Source organism: Bactrocera oleae, chromosome 2, assembly GCF_042242935.1.
Source record: "Bactrocera oleae isolate idBacOlea1 chromosome 2, idBacOlea1, whole genome shotgun sequence".
Taxonomy (NCBI): Eukaryota; Metazoa; Arthropoda; class Insecta; order Diptera; family Tephritidae; genus Bactrocera; species Bactrocera oleae.
Window position 1 is genome coordinate 97,668,585 of NC_091536.1, and position 22,992 is coordinate 97,691,576.

Consider the following 22,992-nt stretch of genomic DNA (forward strand, 5'->3'; position numbering starts at 1 on the left):
CATGCGGCGCAATTTAAGCAAACGGTGTCCCTCCTTTTAATTTTCGTAGAAGAGACAGTAGTAATCTAGTCGCGTATCGCAGGAAACAAACACTGAGGAGTAGATTTAACGTATAAGTTGGTGTTCTAGGTTTTTCCAAGGATTTTTAGAATTCATTGGCGAATGAAAGTTATTTTATATATTTTTCCAGTGGATTTTTAACTATTCTGTTAATATATGTAAGTGCTTTTAAATCTAAAAATAAATATTTTTAACAGCCACACTTAAACCACGCTCCGCAGGCTTAAATTCAAAATATGAAATCACAAATAATTTAAAAAATTTAGCAATTTGAATATTTTTTGTTGGCAGACCGCAGAGCGAAACATGTTACAATAAAAATGTAAAAAGTATTTAGAATAACAACTAAAGCAAAATAAAAAATTTAAATCGAAAACAAACAAATTTACAATAAACAAGCCAGCAATGAGCGGCAATGATAAACTAAACAAATGCAACGACAATGATGGCGACAATTACAGACTCAAATGCAAACACAAATAAATTAATTTATTATTTGCTCGCCACACATACATACACACATATATTGACAGCCATTGTGCTGGCAAAAAGTATTTGCACAAAACAAGCGCAACCGCAGAAGCGGAAAAAGCGCGCTGAAAGTGCAGTACGGTTACGGTTACGGCGTGTAATCAAACGTAGTGGAGCATGAAAATATACCGATAAATGAATGAGTGTTTGTTTGTTTTGAAGGAAATAATCGACGAGCACGCCAACGCCGCATGCGGCACCAACAAAAGCGACAATAACGCAGAGAAAAACTTTTTCAACGAAAAAATATAATGACTAAATTAAAAATGAATACGGCGGTTAACAATATTGCTGGCTGCAAAAACTACGTAAATAGTAAATATAAAAAGTGTAAAAACAATAATAGAAATCGCCGCGAGAATATCAACTGCGCCGTTGGCGAACTACAACGACTGCAAAACAGCGAACAAATAAGCGTAAGTACAACGCAACAGAAAACACCGTTACACCAACGAACACACAGCGTGCAGCACACTGATAAGCGCGACCGCAAGCATAGCATCGTGCCACACCATCAACACTGCCACCACTACCACCACTACCACCACCACCACCAGCAGCAATGCCATCAACAGCAGCAGCATCAACGGCAGCTCCAGCATCAGCTTTTACATGACCACCAGCAAAATTGTGCGACAACAAAGCGCTGTGTCGAGCAAGCGCAACAACAAGGCGAACAACATAAGCAGCTATTTCCGATAAATGCGCACGATAAACGACAGCAACATTTTAATCAACAACATCCACAACATGAAGGCCGACGGCAGCAGCGCTACACACACCAGCTGCAACAGCAACAACAACAGCGACATTTGCGGCTGTGGCCATCACTATGCATCGCCACCAGCAAAAGCAACAATATCAATTGTAGTAGCAACCACACCGACAGCACAAGTAAATTCAGTTCAACAGAAGCATCACTTCACACACCCAGCACAGCAGCATTGACCACAACCCCGTTATTCTCTTCATCGTCAACGCGTGGTTGCGCATCGTCAGCGACGGCGAAAGTTTCGGTGGCAGGGACGGCGGCTGCAGTTGCGACGCAGGGAAGCCAGCGCGCCGCATACATACTGAAAACTGTCAGATCGGCCTCACAAGCTGCGACAACATATTATCTGTGGTGGCTATTTGGTGTGTGTTTAGTCCTCTTCACAAACGGTGGACGTGACTGGCGGTCTGCGGAATTGACGCGTACAACATTTATGGTGGCAGCTACGTATTTAGAACCGGACGAACTGATACACGAACTCGATAGACCAGGTGAGTGCTCGTACATATGCATGGACATACTTACATGTCCTACTGCCCTACCCTAATATATGTATGTATATACAAACATAAGGTTTAGGTTATTTCAAATCTGTGGCATAAATTTAGGCGTTACGAAATGATGATTTAAGCGGGTGTTGAAAATATGACAAATTATTTTAGCAGTCAAATTGGACTTGCAGTTGGATAAGCACATAATAATAAGGAAGTATATATGTAAACAAGTATGGAGCTGGTACGGGTGCGGGAACGAGTGTGGAATGATTATTACGGCATATATGTATTATCAATGTTCGTTAGAGTAATAACAGCTGTAACTGTAACACTCGAAATATGCTCTTTAAAATCTAGTGGTCTGACAGAAATTATTATACAGTAGGGTGGAGTGAAAAAAAATTAAATTTTTTGCTTAGCCTGAGTGTAAAATCTGTAGATTATAAAAAAAGAAAATTTTTGGACAAAAAAAATTGTTTTTTAACATCTAGAGGCGGTTTTAAAGTAAAATTTCGAGTTAACATTTTTGATAAGTGTTTTAGAAGCTGTGGAGAGTCCTCTTTCTGGCCAATTAAAAGTTATCAACTTAAAAAAAATGTTTGTGGTCATTATTGGAGTTTTAAAAATAGTCTTAAACGACAACATGCTTTTCTTAAGCGGTCAAATAAATTTTGAGTCAAAAACCGTCACATTCAGTAATTTTTATATGAATGTAAAGAGATTAAACCAAAAATAATTTTTTCTTGTCCAAAAAAAATTTTAACTCGAAATTAAAAATTTATTTTTGTTCCACCCTATTATACAGGCTCTACTATTAAGAACGACATGATGTCAAAGTCAAAAAAAATACTCACATTTAGTCTGTGTTTTTGTTATGCAGATAATTTTATACCATTCATAATTTGAACAAAATGTCAGCCAAATTGCCATCACGCCTCCATTTGCTTATCTCCCCACGTTTAGAGAAATTTGTATTACATTTTTCTCTCAGAAGTAAAAAAGGCACAAAATGTTTGACTAATACGAGTACAAAAGAAAAAAGATGTGAAATAGTATTGACTTGCAAAACATATGAGTTATAGTTTACAATTTGTGCTCTGTAAACTGCGAAATTTTAAATGCGATTATACAATAATATAGCACCATCCCATATAATGGGTGATAAGAAAGCTTTCACACCAAAGACACTTTGATTTTAAACAAAATAACGCAACTCAGGGAATATTTAAATGTCTGACTACAAACAAACACTTTCTACATATTTAGCGCAAACAAACCAAAGCAAATACACGACAAATCACTTGGCGGCCCTCAGGGATATGCCTTTAATGAGAAACTTGAATAAGCTCATAAATAAGCAACCTCATATTTACGTATATGCTTATAAGTATGACATGTTCATATATCAGCTCTTATGTTCGAAAAGCGGGAGCATATGCATTAAATCATAAATATATGCAAATACTCGGCACAGACACACATGTGTCTGCCCCGAACGCCAATTACCTGGTACGTAGGTTTGTAAGTGGTTAATGAATTACTTAAGTGCACACCTGAGATTAATTCGAAGCACAAATATGCGAATATATATGAAACTTAACTTAACTGCTCGCATTAATACAAATTCAAAATCAATATACAAAGATAAATATTGCAAAATGTTTATGATCGAATATGGCTACTGCTTTAGCTGAGTTGAAATATATTTCTTAGCCTACTTTAACTGAAAACACTTATACTTCTATTTTACACATAAATTTGAAGATTGTCTGCTTTAATCGACGACAGTGCACAAGTTTAAGTAAAAAATGTGTCCCTTTAAATGATATACGGTAGTTACTATTTGTCTAGTCTTTCATAATTGGTTTATTCTCGCAAATATTTTCCACTTCTCAGCTCTCTCAGTTCTAGACTTGTGGACAATATTTTGACATTATCAATCCTGAACAAGCATAGATTAGGAATAAAAATTAAAAATGTTGGTTTTGTCGAAATATTTTGCACCAAACATCTCACGTATTCCATCACAAAGTTTAGAAGTATGTTTCTGGTTTTTGAACTCAAAAATTAGTGCACGAATCGAATTTTGAAAATCTGACCAGTACTTTTTGATATGTAGAATTAATAGTTTTATTTTTCTAAGTTTTAGTTTTGACCCCTTATATTAAATTTTAGCCAAACTTACAAAAAAATAATTTTCATTTATTTTATTATCTACAAATCTTTGTTATCGCCTGCAAAACAAGCTCCTAAGCCGAGCCTCAGTGCTTAAAATCAATTTTGCCTTTTTCGGTTCCGACTCATTTCTTGAGCGCCATTCGCTTGATTGTTGGACAGTTTCCACCTCAAATTCATAAACCTACGTCTCGTCACCAAAATCCAGTAAATATGCGTTCGCTGAATGTAGGGTTTGCAAACTTTTCTCGACGTCGTTTTTGCAAAGATTCTTTTGCTACGAGTCTCATATCAACACGCTTCGTAAGCAAAGTATGTTGAGTCAAACCATAAGACGATTTTATTAGCTTTTTCGATGTTGTCGTCATTAACAAAGTTGAATAGAAAACTCGTATGAGGCTACTTTCCGATAACTACACGACCTTTATTTTATCTTCCATATATTTTTTATGTTTACAAATGTCAACACGACTACATACATACGTTTTACTATAAAAAACTAAACGAGTTCATTCAGCAAGTGCCAACGATTTACGCTCATTCCAATGCCAGTCGTCAATCATCTGCAGACACGATCCATCAAACCTGCTGTCCTCTCAATAAAATACAAATACTTTAATACTTTTCCAAATACATATCTACACATTTAATCATGTCACTAAATATTTTTTTTACAAATTTTATTGGACAGCTTAATTAATGATATGCACATCACTTCGCATTCACACATAGTACATATTTAACAGTTAATATCGGATTTCACATTCCGACAACTTAATGACTTAATTTTGAGATAAAAATCAGCGGCAAACAAAAGCAATGGTTGAACGATCAAATAACCGATAATAAACTGATTGAGGCGAACTGACAGTCGTGCTTCTACTAACAAGAAGTATTTGCATAACAATAACATATCAAACCCGCCACATAACAGCCACAAATGGAGGCATAACAACTAAACACGCCTTAGTAATTGCTTAGGTAAACATACCTCATATCTAACCATTATGAATACAAATAATTTTTTAAGTTCTTCACATAATGAAAATTGTGTAAGTTTGTAATTTAAGAACGTCAAGGAAATCCTTTATTCTTCACTTGCGCTTACATATATATACCTATATGCTCCACACACAGATTACATAAGAAGAAAGAACGATAGAAAATCATACTCACATTTGGTGATTCTGCAGAAACTTTGTTACGACAAGTCATTTTTTATTGGCTAACGCAAATAACTTTACCCAACTAAGCGAAAAAATATTGTGGCAGCAAAAGTGAGGCAGCAAACAAATTACAACACATGTAGGAAAAGTTAGCAGCAGCGCCACGCCTCTGCGTGTGTGCATATGTGTCAGCTGCCAACTTTCAAATGAAATTAAGACACTAACCATCAACTACTTTGTCACTGTTTGCCTCCACTGCGGCGTTATGCATTATATGCACCTGCACCCGCACCCGCACCCAATCCTGCCGTGGCTTAGGTATGTGTGTGCTTGAGGTAGGTGGCTCAGCTGCGTGTAGGGTTCTAGGGCTCTTCAACAATGCTTTATGCACCTTGGCACGTGCATTTAAGTTTTCTAGCTTTTGCCGCCATCATCAGCGCAAGAGTGTATTAAGGTGCCGCAAGCATTTGTTCCCGCTTCTCCCCAACCAGCTATGCATGCCCAATTGAAGCAGTACGTATACGACGTGGCGCACTGAGCTCTTGCGGAGCAGCTTGTGTGCAGCCAGTAATGCTGCAAGTTTTCCTTGCTTGTTTTCTTACCCTTCAACTACTAAATATTTGCTTACTTGCAATGTTGGCGGCATAAAACTTTAGTGGTTATGTGTGTGTTGGTGAGCATGCAAAGAAATTCCTTTAAACGTAATTATGTTGCAAGGACATTTTCATTGTAAAAGTTGCATGGGCATGTTTTTTGCTTAACTTTTAATCGAAAGCATTTGTTTGTGGCTAACACTGCAGCTGTTGAAATTACTTTAGAATAGTCTGCCAGAACTTGAAATGTGTGCTTCTTGCTCGCTTTTGTGTGCGTGACACATGTGAAAGTGCTGGGTTATTTTGGCAAATACAACATGCGTAATTGAATTGATTCGACCGAATTTGCGATTATAACGTAGTGCAATTAAGCTCGTAAAGATTCATAATTGTACCTGTTTTCTCAACAATATCTGATAAGTGTTAAAGTAAGGGATTACGGGTACAAAGCTTTTATTTAAAATTAATGTCAAACACGTGGCAGAACCCCCCGTCGAATAGTGGTGAAGTCATTTACTTTAGGCTTCTCATAATGTGACTTAATATATTTCACATTCGGAGAGATTTCGCTTGATCAATTCATGCTTTTGATAACCTAATGCTGTTATGAACAATGATGAAATGGTTTTAGCTACATCTAACTCTTAGCGCAGCGGGCCAAATAGTATACAATAAGATATTTTATTGTGCAGCGATATCGCTTTAAGCTATTCCACAGGCTTCCGCGTGCTGTGCTGAATTTTTCCAAAGCATTGTGAAGACTTTTATTGCGCTAATTTTTTTAAGTGTAGCCACTTTAGCTTTTAAATACAGCAATCAGCTGAATCCAATTATAAAATACACTGCAATTTGCATAAACGCTGCTTGCCACATTTGCTGCTGCTGGCGTTGCAGCCACTAAAACGCCAACGCGCTACAAAATATACTTAATTAATGTTAATGTGTAGTGGCACTTGCATAGAAAAGAATACAGTATTCGAAAGTGACTACGTGCATTTTGTAGAAATGTGCAACATTTAAAAGTTAAACCAGTTATTTAAGTAGCCGCCGGAAAATACCAAAACCTTCAAATTTCGCGCAGACTAGAAGTGTTTAAAGTCTCTTTGGCCGCTATGTAATTGTTTGCAGTCGCGTAAGTTTCACATGTAGACAGTTATGCAAGCGTGGTAAATGAGGTATGGAACACTGTGTGTCGATTATGCAATGGAAAAATATAATAAACCAACGGATATGAGCATAAAATGCACAAGCAAGGATAAATAACTAAAGCGCTATGTAGGGTTATATCCAACCCCGCAGTAAAGCCTACTGGCTCCGCACAAATACCCAGTTTCACCATCAGGTCAAGAGCAAACCTCTCAGCCTAGTCTAAAGGAGCTTAGTCTTTCATGAAAATAGTTTTCATATTGGTTATCGTTGTGTTCCGAGACCTCATTGCATATTTTCTAGCAAAGAAAATTTGGTTGGCTGCTCTACAGAGGAGATTTTGGATCAATTGAATTGGTGAATATAATATCTGATATATATAAGAAATGTGAAGATAGTTCTCGCTTGTGGAGGGAAAATGAATAGAAAAGCATGTTTTGAGTTGAGTAATTAGTAGGTATTAAGCGGCTTTAATAACTGTACAAGAGTTATAACTGCGTGTAACGGTGAAGATTTGTTTTTCCACTGGTATACTGGCTCTACTTTGGCCGAATTTCGTCATGGCTGAGCTGATATGGGTTTCAACATGTTACATATATATAATACAGGGTGGATCACAAATCGTGCTAAAAAAACAAGCCGTAATAACTTTTTTTTAATCAATGCATTACACTTATATGTATTGTATAGCAAATTTTATTAAAAATTATAAAACGTAAATGACGCCCACGCTCAGCCACGTAAATGCGACACCTAATTAGAAGATTTTTAATTGCGGCCTGAAGGGCTGAAGTCGGGATGGCCTCAATCATCAATTTAATGAACGACTTCAATTCATTCAGATTTCTGAGTTCTGGGTTTTTTTTGACTCAGCGCCAAAAGTCTGGTGCAGTCAGGTGAGCTGACCTTGGGAGCCAGCGGAAAGCGGAGTTTCTTGAAATTAATTAGTTTTCAAATTTTCGTTAGAGCTCTACAGAAACCAGCCAGGCAATATGTAGAGTTGCTTCATCTTGTTAGGAAAAAACAACCGTTTTCTTCATAGAAGTACAGCCCTACAATACACATTGATGAAACTGAATTTTTCTGGATGAAGTTCTGTCTCGTGGATTATTTCTGGATTTTATTCACTCTATATACGGCAATTTTACTTGTTTACAAGAACATTTCCGTTTAGATCAAAATGGGCCTCATCAGACATAAGCGGGCAGTTTATCAATTTATTGTTTTGAATTATCCGTTGTAATGACCGTCAGATTTTGCAAACATGTGTACCAACCTCATAATGGCCATCCACTCGGGAGAGTGCGGCCAAAATCCCGTCTGAATTCCCTTTGGACGGAATTGATGGACTGCAAAGCATGGTACCGCTGCGCTATCCAAACTCTCTTTTCGGGCACAATAGAGCCAGGGTCGCAGTGCAAACCTCATATTCATTCTATTCTTTTCGGTATCCCAAGCATTCATTTTTAATAACTACCTGCTAAATAAAAACACAAAGTAAGTCGATTACTCACACAGAAGAAAGTTGTTACGATTTGTTATTGTAGCACGATTCGTTAGCCACCCTGTATTATTGCGAATGCTCGTATGTTAAGGTTAATGCGCCCTTCCAACGCCTTGTTCATATTGTTGCGGCGATGCAACTTTTCTCATTTAGCTGCATAGCATTTTATTTTGCTTTATCGTTGTTCGTTTGCTTCTTCCATTTTTGATGAGAACATGCAAGCATTTTGCACTAACTTGCGGCTGTGCGGACCAGCGTACAATAAATAACAACGGGAAATTGCATACTTACACACAGCCGTGAATTCATGAATGTATGCGCCAGCGAGTATGGGTGCGGGGTGTGCATTTAAATATTTATATATATGTGGCATATATACATACATATGTGGGTAGTCTGAGCGAATTCTGTAATGACACTTGGGGAAAAATACGTTTCATATCACAAATTAAAATGCAACGTCGTGCATACATACAAGTGTTTATAAAACCCGCCATTGTTTTCGGAATGGCCGAGCGCTGGATTTTCATGCGATTTCTCTGTGTTTTATATGTTCATTTTGTTTGTAAGATTTTGGTTTCATTTAAAAACCTTGACTCACTTGTGCCCATCGCAAAAAATCTAAAATATTCTCACATGCCTGACTGTGTGTGTGTTTCTACATTCATAATATGTAATTATGGCGGCTTGTGTGCTTAACTGCACACACACTCTAGCCTTGAGACCGGTCAACTTGCGTTGCATAGTAGAAAACCACTTGGAAGTAAAAATAGTTCCATGCTTTTATGTGTCACGAATATATGTATGAATAAATAGAATAGTTTTCTTAAAGCTCTTGACCACCAAGTCAACGCTCTTTGCTCTGTATTTGTAAAACCTTTGGTGTAAAGGCTGTTCTTTAAAACTGTTATTAAATTTTTAACAATTTAATTCAAAATCGCCTCTAATCATGCATGCGCCTGAGATTCTTCTAATACAACTGCAGTATTTAGATGTATGTACGTGGATATAATCTATTACATAATACATTTTCCATACAGCCGATTAAACATTTTTACAATAAAACCTACGAACATTTAAGTCGTGTCATGGTAACTGTGCATATTACAATCTTCAATTTTTTTTTACGTGTATACTTCGCACCGCTTATGTATAGGATACTCCTGCAATGGGTTCTGGCCAATCTTTTTCATTTGCTGCAGCTGGAAAGTTCGCTAGCTGAGTATAGTTGACACCAACAACAGCTACTCGTTTTATATTCCTCTCTGCGTTGATGATAAACCAAACTGTAGCAGCTGCAACGTCGGTTTTTCACGAAATTCTTACATTTTATTCCTAGTACAAATAGCAGGGTAATCTGCGCACAAAAGCAGCTCATTCGCATACGAAAAGTACATACATACATATATATATACATATAGGGTGGATTGAAAAATACAATTTTTTTTGCTTAGCCTGAGGGTAAAATTTGTAGATTATAAAATAAGAAAATTTTTGGAAAAATTTTTTTTTTTAACATCTAGAGGCGGCTCACTCACTTTTAAAGTGAATTTCGAGTTAAAATTTTTTTGGACATGAAAAAATTCTTTTTGGTTTAAACTCTTTACATTTATTTGTATATAATAATCAACCAATGTGACGGTTTTTGACTCAAAATTTATTTTAACGCTTAAGAAAAGCATGTTGTCGTTTAAGACTTTTTCTAAAACCCCAATAATGACCACAAAAATTTTTTTTAAGTTGATAACTTTTAATTGGCCAGAAAGAAAACTCTTCACAGCTTCTAGAACACTTATCAAAATATTTTTACGACACAAAAATTTTAACTCGAAATTTACTTTTAAAGTGCTCTAGATGTAAATTTTTTTTTTTATTCCAAAAATTTTCTATTTTTGATTTTACTCTCAGTCTAAGCAAAACAAAAAACTTTTTTTTTCGCTCCACCCTAATAATATGTATATGTTCATCAGTCTGGCCACATTCGCTGCATCTCCGCAAGTCTACAAAGTTTATATGAGAGAAAAGTGGCACTTGGCAGACATTCAAAAACCGAACGAAATGTAAAGCATGACTTTGAAGCTTCTTTGCAAGACTGTATGTGGCTGACGCGAGGAGATACATTTTACATGATTCGCTTATGTGTTGATGCTGTAGAAAAAAGTAGCTGACGATTTTTTCGCGCCACTTGGCTTTCGGGGTTAAATTTTTTAAAGTTTTAAATTGCTGATTTGTTAAGGGGTTGCATGGGTTTCACGGCTACAAAAATGAAAAAAAAAAAATTATTGTTTTATTTAATTCTATAATATCTCTGGAATAGTGTCCTAAGTTCTCCAGTTGATACCAGTAATACTCTAGGAGATACAGTTTTGAAAAGTTGTGCGCTCGAGGTCAGTGGCTATATAACTTAAAACCTTAAACGCGTTTTACTCGAAACTGTGTTTTCAAAGTCGGTTTTCAAGATTTCTCACGAACTACATAACCGATCTTAATGAAATTTTACACAAGTTTTGAGATATAGTATAATTTCCAAGGACTTGCCGCGGAGTATTTTTTTTTGTTCAATTACCACTACTTAAAAAACAAAAAATGTTAAGAAATTTTTACCAAAATCTGAATCACCTTTTTCCGGAGGGAATGACGTCGTAATGACCGAATTTTGAATATTTTCCTTTGACAATTTCACAGAATTTGTTTATCAAATATGTATTTTCGGAATAATGAAAAATTTGAATATAATATTTAAGTTTTATATGGAAAAAAATTATTGTAAATAGACATTTCAGGGCATACAATATATGCCAGCATGCCCTAATATATATTATATATGAAAAGTCTGTGGAACAAAGTTAATACAGGCTAGTGCTTAATAAGCCGAAGGATGTACAGGGCAGCAACGGAGCCCAATGAGCTCAAAGCATATTGCTTTATATGAGTAATTAATGGAATTGTGTATATTAAGTTTGGGAAAATACTAATTACATTGCAAATATTGCTGCATTATATGGAAATATTATTAATGCTTAACGCCTAAAAACGATTTTATTTAATTTCAAATTTGCGCTGTAACCCTCCTCGAGCTTTTAACATACACTGAGTTAGAATCACGCACACTCACACATGCACAGCTGTGTGTATGTGTGTGTTAATAGCCATGCGTTGAGCCCAATAGGCCGTTGCATAATTAATAATATTGGCATGCATGTATGCACACATAGGCGTGTGTAAATATGTACCTTGTCTGCATATGTTCTTTTAATTCGAAATTATATAAATGAATTATTAATATGCAATATTAACTGCAATGCAATTATTGCAACTTCGCGTGTTGGCTGGTGTGCGCAATTTGAAAAGGCGCTAATGACAAATACTGCACACATATACATACATATACATATGTAAATAAACAGCAAAGCAGATCATATTATGGGATTACACTAATTGTAAATTAGATATTTATTATCAGGTTTGTGTGTCAACACTTTTAAAAAATTATTACAAGTGCATGTAATTGGTAGATTTATAATAGCTGCTAATGACCCTCAACTTCGACCGCCGCGCTTGCAAATACACGGTTTTTCATATGCTCTGGCTTTAAAAATTTCCATAAGCAACATTGAATTGGTTCAAAAAATTAAGCAACTTTTTTCGAATCCTTTGATTAATACTTTGTTTTTGGTATATTTGTTTGTAAGAATTCAAAAAGTTTCGTTTATTGCCCTTTTATTAATGGGGTTTTTCATGCCATGCACAAAGGCTCAACAATATGCTTGTGTTGTTGTTGTTTATAAGAGCAATCGCAGCTTTTGGTAGATGCCGATAAATACTTCAATGACTTTTTAGGCAAACAATTTAAGATCAAGGGTGTTGTGCTTTATGATTAATTATGTACATATATTTTACAATATAATTTCCTTAAAACTTTCCCATTCAATTACTTGCCCAATAAAAGTAATGTGTGTGCTAAAAAGGCTTAAAAAAGAAGAGGAAGCTCACTTACAAGCAGGGTTGCATTGAAAAAACAATTGAATTAACATTTTTTCTAACCTTACACCTAAAAACCGTATTGGAAAATAGCAACCGTTTTAAATTAACGATTATATGTAGTTTAAATATTTTAAATACAAAATCGCATTTAAAAATGGGAAATTAAATTTTCATACAAGTTTTCCTCAATTAGAAAATTGCAACCTGCTGTCTATATATTTTTTAAAGAAAAAATAGTTTAAAGCGAAAATGGGCTTTGATCTATTTGGTATTGGCCGTCTGGGATGTCCTGTAAGCTTATTTCCATATGAGGACTGTACTTTTTAGAAAATATTCAAATAATTCATTTGTCATATTTGTTTTTTGATACTTGGTTTTCCGCCATTTCGGAGCGCACATGCTATATAGTGCGCTTGTTGCTCCAGCTCAAGGTTATAACCGTTCTTCAGAAGCTGCCTTGATTTTTAGTTTGATTAACCAGCCTCCAGCCTTAAAGGTAACGCAAAAAAATATTAATATTGAACTGTAGTTTCTGGAGAGTGGCAAATTATAAAAATTTACAAGCACATAATTTAGTGAATTTCTTAACAACCAAAAATGGGACAAAAACAACTTATGCTTTAAAAAATAAAATGGCAAAAAGAGCCGAAAATGTGGACGCCAGTGTCACGTGCCGCCCATACCACTTGCAATTGTGACCCTTTCAGCGCCAAGTTTTAATTAACAAAAGGAAGAAACCCGCTGCCTCTGCATTTTCTTCATTCGATTATTTTTACTGAGCTCGAGGGCGGTTCTGGTGAAACATTAACGTATTCATGACACACAAAATCATAAACGTTGCTTTATTGCTGTTTCTGCTTGTGAAAGTGACAACTTCAAGGGCGCAAACGATCTCCAACTCGAAGCAGTGGGTGTGTTTCATTAAATCGTGTTTGTGGTTGAATTATTTAACTTGGAGAGAAACGTTAAGAAAACAAAAGTTTTATAGCTTTCTTTTTAGCTGAGAAAAATGTAAATTTGCAAAAACTTCAAAGTAACATCATGTTGTCCGCACATTATGTGAGGCACACACAACAGTGAATAAAATTGTATATTGCAACATTAATAAAAGCAAAAATATGACCTTAAGTCGTCTAATTACAGCTCCCGCTGAAATTAAATTATAGAGTTGCCCTTTTGAAGGCAGCTTACTCATAAATATAATTTATATGTTAAGCGAAGAAGTGATTAAAATTTATTTATGATACCCACCAAATTTTTAAGGCAAATCAGGCATTATTAAAAAATAATTCAAAAACATTTCGTTAAGTTTAGATAACTTTAGTTAAGTTATGTGTTTAGAGTTTAGTTAAGATGTATTGAATTACAATAATAATTTAATTACAAATACTTGCTGTCAAGCAGAATGTCCACTAATGTTTTGGTAAAAGTAAGAAAATGCTGTAATCTAAATATCTGCAAAAAACTCCAACTTTGAAGACGTCTCTCTTTCTTAAAAGGTGCACGAAGTATGTTGGCTCATAAAAGCAGCATCGTGCGGCCAAAATTCATCGCACATGTGCGAATTCTAAACATTCGCTCTGTTCGTACAATAAAGTGGCTTAGAAAGAAATGCCTTATTAAGCTGTGACCTAGTGACCTGAGGCGGGCATGGCACTATTTTCAGCTCATAAAAGCGAAACAAAAAATTGAACTAGTTGAATATACTTTGTTTCCGTGTAGACAATACGGCAATTGTTCTAAATACGAGGTGTATACCGTCTGTATATGCAACCAAATGAACAGACAAAGGTTTAGCTGAAAGTCGTACTAAATTTTAGTCAAAGCAATTGCTGCAAGAACTCGATAAAGGCGTAAGCAAAAACAAGAAACAAGAAAATAGAAGAGGAAAAAAGGCGAATTTGTATATTGAGAAAACAAATGAAAATTGAGGAAGCAAATGAATGAAAACAAATGAGAGCAACTATTTGCCGAGCACACGGAATGAAGAAAATTGCAGGGCAACAACAGGAACAAATGCGGATATACCTTTGTATCTGTGATATGAAATTCATGCTGATACAAGCAGAGCTAACAACAATGACGCAGACGAAAACAATAATGGAAATATAAGGAAAAACAAAAAGTAACAACATCATGGCACTAACAAATTGAACAATGCAATATGCTGAGCAGCACAGAGACGAACTAAACTCAACTAAACAAAATGTTTGCCATTTATTTATTTTGCCTGGTCTTTGTTGTTGGTTTTTTCCACAGCACCGCCCCTCTTCCGGTAAAGAAAGCAATTGAATTTGCCAATTTAGCAATAGCATGAAAGAATCAACTAAAACAAAGTATTTGGCGAAAATAAAAACAATGTGGAAGAACTTAATAATAAGCGTAAAAATTGGAGCAGAAGTAGTGAAATTTCATGGAGCGATCATTTAAGAGTAGGAAATTTCCCGAAAAGAGACATGATAAAGTTTTATGGGCAGAAAAGTCCTAGCAGCATATCCGGCGGCAGCGGCAAAGTAGCACGGACGGAATTCGTGTTACGAGCCAAGTAATTGATGTCCATTTCTTGGTTACGAAACTGCTAAACCAAACAACAGCGTAACGAAGAGTGACACGTTCTATTGATGAAAGCAGCGAAGAACTCAGCAACATTACTCAGGAAAGTTGTAGCAGAGCACAACAGTGGCAGCCAGAGCGCAGAGTCAGAGGAGAGAAGGAACTTGTGAGTTTCATACGAAACGATTACCGTTGCTGGGCAGGTGCTAGGATAAAGTTGAAGGCAAAAATCGTGTTGCAGAAGGCTATAACTACTACTCACAGCTACATCTGGAAAAAGGAAACTTACTACCGGTGGAAATATATTAAGAAAATCAATAAACAAAGTACAAACACGGCCAATTAAATAAGAATACCTGTAACAGGATATGGGAAGAGCGGTAGGTCAACGTAGGGGAGAGGAAGTAAACTTCGGCAATGCTTCTCAATGGAAAAACTTCAAACGGCAAACAACAAACAACAAACGATAAAGGACAAATTATTAAAAAAAAACATAAGAGAAGTAAAAAGTTTCAGAAGAAAAAATCATATACTAAGTAATGTGTGTGTGTGTGCATACACATACAAAGAACTGCATGCATTTGGTGGGTTGAGCGAGTTAAATGAAACATTTCGGCCTGAAATTGCATTAACAACTGTATAATTTAATTAAGCGGAGTTGGCTGCGCTGGAGGCGTTTCCTTTGTACATGGAGTCGACGATAGCAAGTAAAATAGATCGCTGCAGTTACATAGTGTATGAACCTACAAGGCGATTAAATGTGTGCCCTATGGCTAAAACTTAAAAATGTTCTTACATTTTAACATAACACGTAAAATAATGTGAAATTTATTGTCAACAACACTTCACTAACTGTCTTTTAAAAAAAATAAATGAATAAGCTTAATAATGCTTGCGATAAAATTGCTATCATTGCCTTCTCAATAGCTAAGCTATCGATGCGAATGAAAATTAAATTCGTTAAATTAATGTTTTGCTTTAAATAATTTCTAAAAGTAAAGATTTACGGCAACAAAAAGTTTAACCAAAGCTCATGCAATGTCATATGCAAATGCGACTACAGCTGGTGTACATATGTACATACAATACATACCATATGTAGACAATGTATGGATGGCATCCACCTACAGAATCTCCATTTCGACATTAAATGCCATTTGACAATAACAACATTTCATTCGATTGCTCGTACAAAAGTCATTTGTCATATCGATTGCAAGCAGCTGGCAGCGCCCATCGACACGAAATGAAAACGAAGGAGTAGTAAAAAACTAGCAGTAATAAAGCTGTTAGAAACGCACAGCGTGCAGCATGGAGACATTGAAAAAAGGACATACATATTTACAAGGCTAAATTCGTGTGCATAGCCGGGTACATAAAAAATCATGTCATTCGTATATAACCGCCTTGCCAGCAAGCAGCCGGCAGCTGCTCATGTTTCGTCATTACATCGCATGCTGTGCCTCAGTCATTTGTTTCACACTTCGATGCGCACCATTGCAGTTGCATCGCTTGGAATGTCTAGGCAGTTGAAATCGTGTTAGCAAGTAATAAATAAAAAAACCTACGAAAATTGACTACGCAAGCGCACAGGTGGTGACAAGTAGGCAGAGAAATCTAGAAATGCCTGCAGTTTTTAAATCTTACGTAAGAGTTAGAAATTCTTCTAATTTATCAACTAAATATATTGGGAGCTTCGCGGCTAATGCGAAAAGATGTAGCGAATTCTAGGCACATTAGCCCTTACGACTTTAAAGCTGCCAGTCGCTTTTGTCGACGCATCACAATATGAGCTGTAACATCAAAAATAATTGAAATTTAAAAAAAAATCTCTTTAGGGATATATTCTTAAAGGGTTATACTGGAATAATATGCAAAAAATAATTGATTTTTTTAAATTTCTAAACCAGAATACGCCCTTAACAAAATTGTGATAGTGTATAATGTTTAGCTGCCGGCCTTACCTTTTTTCACTGACAAGCTGTATTTTATTTTATCACTTCTCTTTATCCCTTTTCCTTTTAAAATATTTTCCTCTCACTAAGGCATCTATATGAAAATTTTCATGTTTAAATGTAAAAGCAAAATTTTCTTACTTCCATTGTAATACAATAAAAATAGCACTAAGTCATGAAAAAGAAGACAGGACAAAAATTGTATGGTGCGAAAAAAATGCTAAATCTGTTTATATTCACTTAGATGTTTTGCTCAAGTGGTGGTTCAGCTTAGTGCTCTTGAAAGTGAATATATACTGAATTTTTAATGAAATGGTTACCACTGTGGTGAGCGAGCGTAAGAATTATAGCAGAAGATGAATAAGAGTTGCCTCATAGCTATTCTCCAATTCCCCAAGTTAAATGTCTTCAAACCAAAACTTAACGTTGTGTATATGAATTTGATTTTTCGTTTTTTTTCCTCTCCCAAAAATATTTTCCTCCCTCGTTCTAATTTACACATTAAATTGAATTGAAAGTTGACTAACAATTCTCGAATCGTTGACATTTTTTAAAGCGTCGTAAAAGTGGGTAGGGAAAACTAATTTGGTTTTTAGTTAATTCCGAATATCCATGATCATTCAATCTCTTACAGAAAACTACTAAAAACGATTTTACTATTTTTTCTTGAAATGTCTTCTTACCTTTTTACAACCGTCGGTCTCTTAAATCTTAAAGCTTTAATTTATTGTCAGTCACTTATTTGAACTTAAACTTCACATTATTTATTGGGTTAAATACTACTAGCATTAAATAATCTGATCTGAGCAGCGTAGCTTCTTTTACCCTCACTCATATTTGTTTGCAAACCAAAGCTAAATTCCAAACAAGATAAGCAGATTTATAGCCATGAAAATAAATAATCTACAGAAACCAATGCATGCAATAATCAATGTATATATGGTGCAATGCACTCTGCAATGAATTGAACTAGTTATGAGCTACTTTACAACTAGTCTGAACCAATGCCCAACTGTCAGCTGCCTGTCTCTTTTGCACACAAGATATTTTGGTACGAGATGTCAATTGTGCGATTAGTTTAAAACGGAGAATAACAACCTATCTCAATTCATATTCTCAGAAACTGTTTTGTTTTGAATACTTATCAGATCCTTCTTGGTTCCATTGAAAAAATTTCTACCTCGCTGACGTAATAACTCTCCAAAAAAATTTTATTAGTCGGTTGCTCTTGCAGCTAGATGGATTTTGATCAAGGAAATGTGGTTGCTGAATGTTTCCTGATAATAAAATGCTTCTCTACAGGGTACTACATATACATACATATGGAATTTAGACGAATGCATATACACACATACGATAACGTGTGCACACTAAGAATTTTATGTGACAGCACAAGCCCCAAATCGTAATTGACGTCTCGCTGAAATTAATCATTAATATTTGTCGACATAATCGCATTTGATTTCGCTTGAATTTTTCCTTTGTTTCTGGATAATTCTATCTTCTAAATACACACATTTATTATAGCCTTTGACACTCTGAGATAATTAACTTGAAGGAACTCCAGATGACTTATTGACAAATAGCCAAAGGAATAGCATACATACATTCACACATATTCGCAGGGTATAGATCGGTAAGGGTTTCAGAAATAAGCTAAATGATGTCTTGCTACAGCAACAAAAGAGCATTTGCCCGCTCATTCGTTAGGACGTTTGCTTAGTAAGCATTACTAAATGGAATGGAGCAAGGATTAGAATTTAGCCCTTGCTCGTCGTACTTAACAAGAGGAGGCCGTATTAACTAAGTCTAACCAATCCAAGATTCTTAGGTGACCGTTAATCTCCTTTCATAAAGGATTTTCTGATCTAACTTTTAGAGATAGTTCTGGAAGTGAATTCAGTATTTTTTCACACGACTGTAGAAAATTGGAAACAATATAAATTTTAGTATATTTTATTGTAATCTTGCAACATGGTGCTGCAGAGCGAAACTTATCGAGACAGTTATATAGTTATGTATATATAAATGATCAGGATGATGAGACGAGTTAAAATGCCCATCCGTCCGTCTGTCCGTGCAAGCAAAAATTTGAGCAAAAATTGAGATATCTTAATGAAACTTGGTTAACATATTATTTGGCATTCAAGAGAGGTTGGTATTGCAAACAGGCAGAGTCAGACCATTGCCACGCCCACAAAACGCCATTAAACGAAAAATTTTAAAGTGCCTAAATAGTTCAATGTACATATCTTCCAAACTGCTTAAGATATATCAACCAAGTTTGCCAAGAAGTAGTCATATTATCAACTCTTTAAACTTTATGAAAATGGGTAACATCGGCCAGAATACAAGAAATCTTAATGGAATTGAGCAAGATTCTCTTTCTAATAACAGTATTTCCTCTTTCCTTTAATGGATGAAATCACGGCGATACTTTCCCTAGTTTAATATAAAAATTTGCCAACACCTGAATAATTTTCCGGACATTGATCCTTGCAAGTTGCAATGGCATGAAATGTTCGATTACACCCGAAATTAGCCCTTCCTTACTTGTTTTTTTTTTTAATTTTTTTTCTTCGTTTGGCCCAAATGTCAAAAATGTATGTAAGTATCCATGCGTAAGCATCAGCTGAGCTTGATATATAAATCGATGTGATTAATTATATCAGCCGGCAAAGAAGCGCAAACTCAGGCGCAACTCAGCACTCACACTGCCAGAACAAATGGTTCTTTGTATACACACACAATGGACAGGAAAATAAATCGATTTCACATTCCTTTATTAAAATTAATATAAAAGGAAGAATCAAACGTACGATAAGAACAGCACATCCACAGATACGGATGAATGCAGGACAGAAGGGCCAAGTAAGAAATTACAGCGATAGCCCTCGGAGCAGAGTATGCGCTCGCGCTGCACAGAACAATGGATATGAGCATTCTGTATGCGCCGAAAGGCAGAAAAACCGAAAATACAAAACAAAAAACACAGTCCATTATCTCTTTTCGCGATGAATGAATCGCTGTGAAAGCACACAAATCCAATGAGTATAATGAGCGTGCGAAATGCAATTAACAATTCCACTTTTCGCGCTGACAATCACTTCGGAAACAATAACAACAACCCGTAAGAGTTTGGACACAAACACGAACGCGCCCACACACATGAGCAATGAAGGCAATAATAACGGGAATAAAATCAAATTAATACAAAAACTATACAATATGAGAGTGGAGAAAGCCTGTTGGCAGCTGAGCTGACGGCAAGTAGGTTTGAATGTGAGTTACTTGCATCCGATTGCTTGCTTTGTCGAGCGCTGAAAGGCGTGTGAATTTTAGTAAGCCACGGGGGAGGGGATAAAAGCTCACTGCGCGCAAATGAGCTTTATATCTTGGAATACTTTTGTGCGCTTGTTGGCAGGTGGCAATGGGTTCAAATGTGTATGGCTGAAAAGTTTTTATCATACCAATAACTAGCTGAGAGCTGGCGGATTAAGTTCGTGTCAGTGAGTGAGTGAGCGAGTACAGCTGCAAGAGCCAAGAGATAGCGCGGCTACAGAGAATAGCTGTATAATTAGTTTTGGTAGCAGCGCAGCGAATACACATACAATTGCCAATTGCAAAATTTAATTATGTTCGTTTTTCTTTGCGGCAACCACCTGATGGTGCAGCTGATATGAAATGACAGAGCTGCAGAATGCTGGTGCCGGTGCCGGTGATGCTAATGAAATTTTAATACTTTCAAATTGGCGTGCAGTTTAAAAAAAAAGAAGCTTGGCTAATGCTGATCAGTGTCCCAAAGCTCGTGGCATCGCTTTGAAAAACTACACAGAACATTGCAAATATTTGTGCAAACACATATTTATTGTGGAGCTGTGTGGGAGGAAAAAATCGATTATACAGCAGAATAAAAGGTTTTTGAAATGTGCTTGCGATAAACACATAAATAAATTACTGCTGTCAATCAAATTGGCCATCGATTAAGTTGCAACAAACAGTGGCGTTGGGTTTTGTGCTGTCAAATCTCTTTTGTTGAGGCTTGTAGCTGCCAAAGGGCGCTAGCAGCTTGAGAGCGCAGAGGTAATGGCGTACTCTTTACAGATTTAATTACTTCCTGTCAAATACACATTATTAACATACACTTAATGCGCTAAAGATTGTAATACTATGGTGTGGAAGCACGATTTTTATAACAAACCTTCCATAGCAGAAGTATATGCGAGCGAGCGTAAAATTATTACTAAAGGTATTTTTATTCTACAGAAAACTTTGCAGATTTCAGATCATTGGATAACATAAAAGAAATCACCGCAAACTTAGAAATATAATTTTAATGATAACCATATTCGATTAGCGATATTCGTCTATATGTCTGTATATAACAAGAACAAGTCTCTCAGCTTTTGACATATCAATCCGAAATTTGACACACGTCCTTTTTATATTTTACATTATTAAATATGGTAGTAAAAGTGTGCATATCAAATTACAGTATTATTAGACTATTTAATCATTACAGCCAATTTGGTTGCAGTCAGGCAAATACCGCATTAGACAAGCAGAACTGAGAACCAAATCCAGTTGATATATTTTTAGTATCGTCATTATAATGACCGCGTAAATTAACACTTTTAAGAACCGAATTTTAACTGATATTTCCATATTTATTTTAAAAAATTTTTAAAGGTTTTATCTTTTCTAATTATAATTTAGACTTTTGATTAATATGACTATAAGGAGACTAGGATAGCTTATATAATACGCATATATACAGCTATTTAACTGAATCCTAACCAATGGCACTTTAAGGCTATATGTTGAAAGGTAATGCATGTCTAATTTGCTGATATTTATGATTTAAAATAATAAGATTACAATAGTCTCGTTACTAAGTACTCAGTTATTTTAAGCACACCGTGACAGAGTTAGTTTTCATTTTGCCTAGTGTCCCACTGACACTAACACACTAACGGCACCGTGTGTCCGCCATGCACAGTGCCACTCCTGCATGGAATGCCTGAAGAAATATGTACAGAGGTATTCGTGACTCCACAATTCAGCAATTACTCATGTTTATCGCCAAATAACAAGAGAGCAACTTAGCTCCCCGAAAACCGCCAGCATTACTATCACCACTTTGCCATCGCCATCACCTATTACTCTTTTCATCTTCATCATCGCAACCAGCAATCAACATAATTTTAGGTTTATTAGACAGCTTGCGCTTATCCAGGCACAAATCGGCTAACATTATTGTGTGGCAAGCGAGAGAGCCGACAGAGTGCGGACACGGCACAGCTTTTGTGCCTTTGTTGCGTCATCCACTGCAGTGGCCATCAATAATCATCGCTGCTGCGGTAATACAATTCTAAACACCTCAGCCAACAACGACAAAGGCACAGGCATTGAGGGTTGCTCCAACACGACGAAGCCAACAAGGCCCTAAGTCAAACAAACAGTTCACGATGGTTCAAATTAAGAGCAGCTTATTTGTAGTTAGTTCAATGCCAGTGTCAGCTGCTGGGACAGTTTATCTCGAGTTTCACTCAGTGCAGGGAAGTGTTCATGCCACACATACAAAGGCCACAAACCACATAACAAAACATGTACACAAAGATACAAGGAAGCAGTTGGCGAAACGATGTGAGCTGCAAAACGACAGCAGTAGCCGCAAAATAAGTAAGTCAGATAAAGGAAACAACAGCAACAAAGAAGGGCTGCCATTATAGCAACAGAAAGTTTAAGTTATATTTTAGTACATCTATTTAGGCGTAAATTTTCGGTCTTTGTTATACCTTCGAGGCCACTCGCTTGTGTACGTATGTAATTCCTTTGCTCAAGTGTGCGCGCATATGTGTGCGCACAACCTAAGTGCAGGCGACCATAAAAATTGATTTATATGCCCCATGTGATTTTATCACCCATGAAAACTCCTTGAGGCGCCAAACAAAATCCTGCCTTTCATTCAGTGTTCAACTTATTTGTTGTTGTTATTGTATTGTGGCACAACAATCGAATGTATGGTCTAAGCATAAGTATTTGCGAAGAAATTTACA

At 36.0% G+C, this 22,992-nt stretch overlaps 1 protein-coding gene across 3 annotated transcripts in view; it reads left to right on the forward strand.

The window, feature by feature from the left end:
- side-IV (sidestep IV) overlaps positions 1 to 22,992 on the forward strand; it is a 111,505-nt gene that overhangs the window by 50,287 nt on the left and 38,226 nt on the right. For all 3 annotated transcript variants that reach the window (XM_070106107.1, XM_036357351.2, XM_036357352.2), the window contains exon 2: positions 754 to 1,854. In XM_070106107.1, the coding sequence (XP_069962208.1) occupies positions 843 to 1,854 (1,012 nt within the window). In that variant the 5' untranslated portion in view covers positions 754 to 842. The remainder of the gene's footprint in view (positions 1 to 753; positions 1,855 to 22,992) is intronic.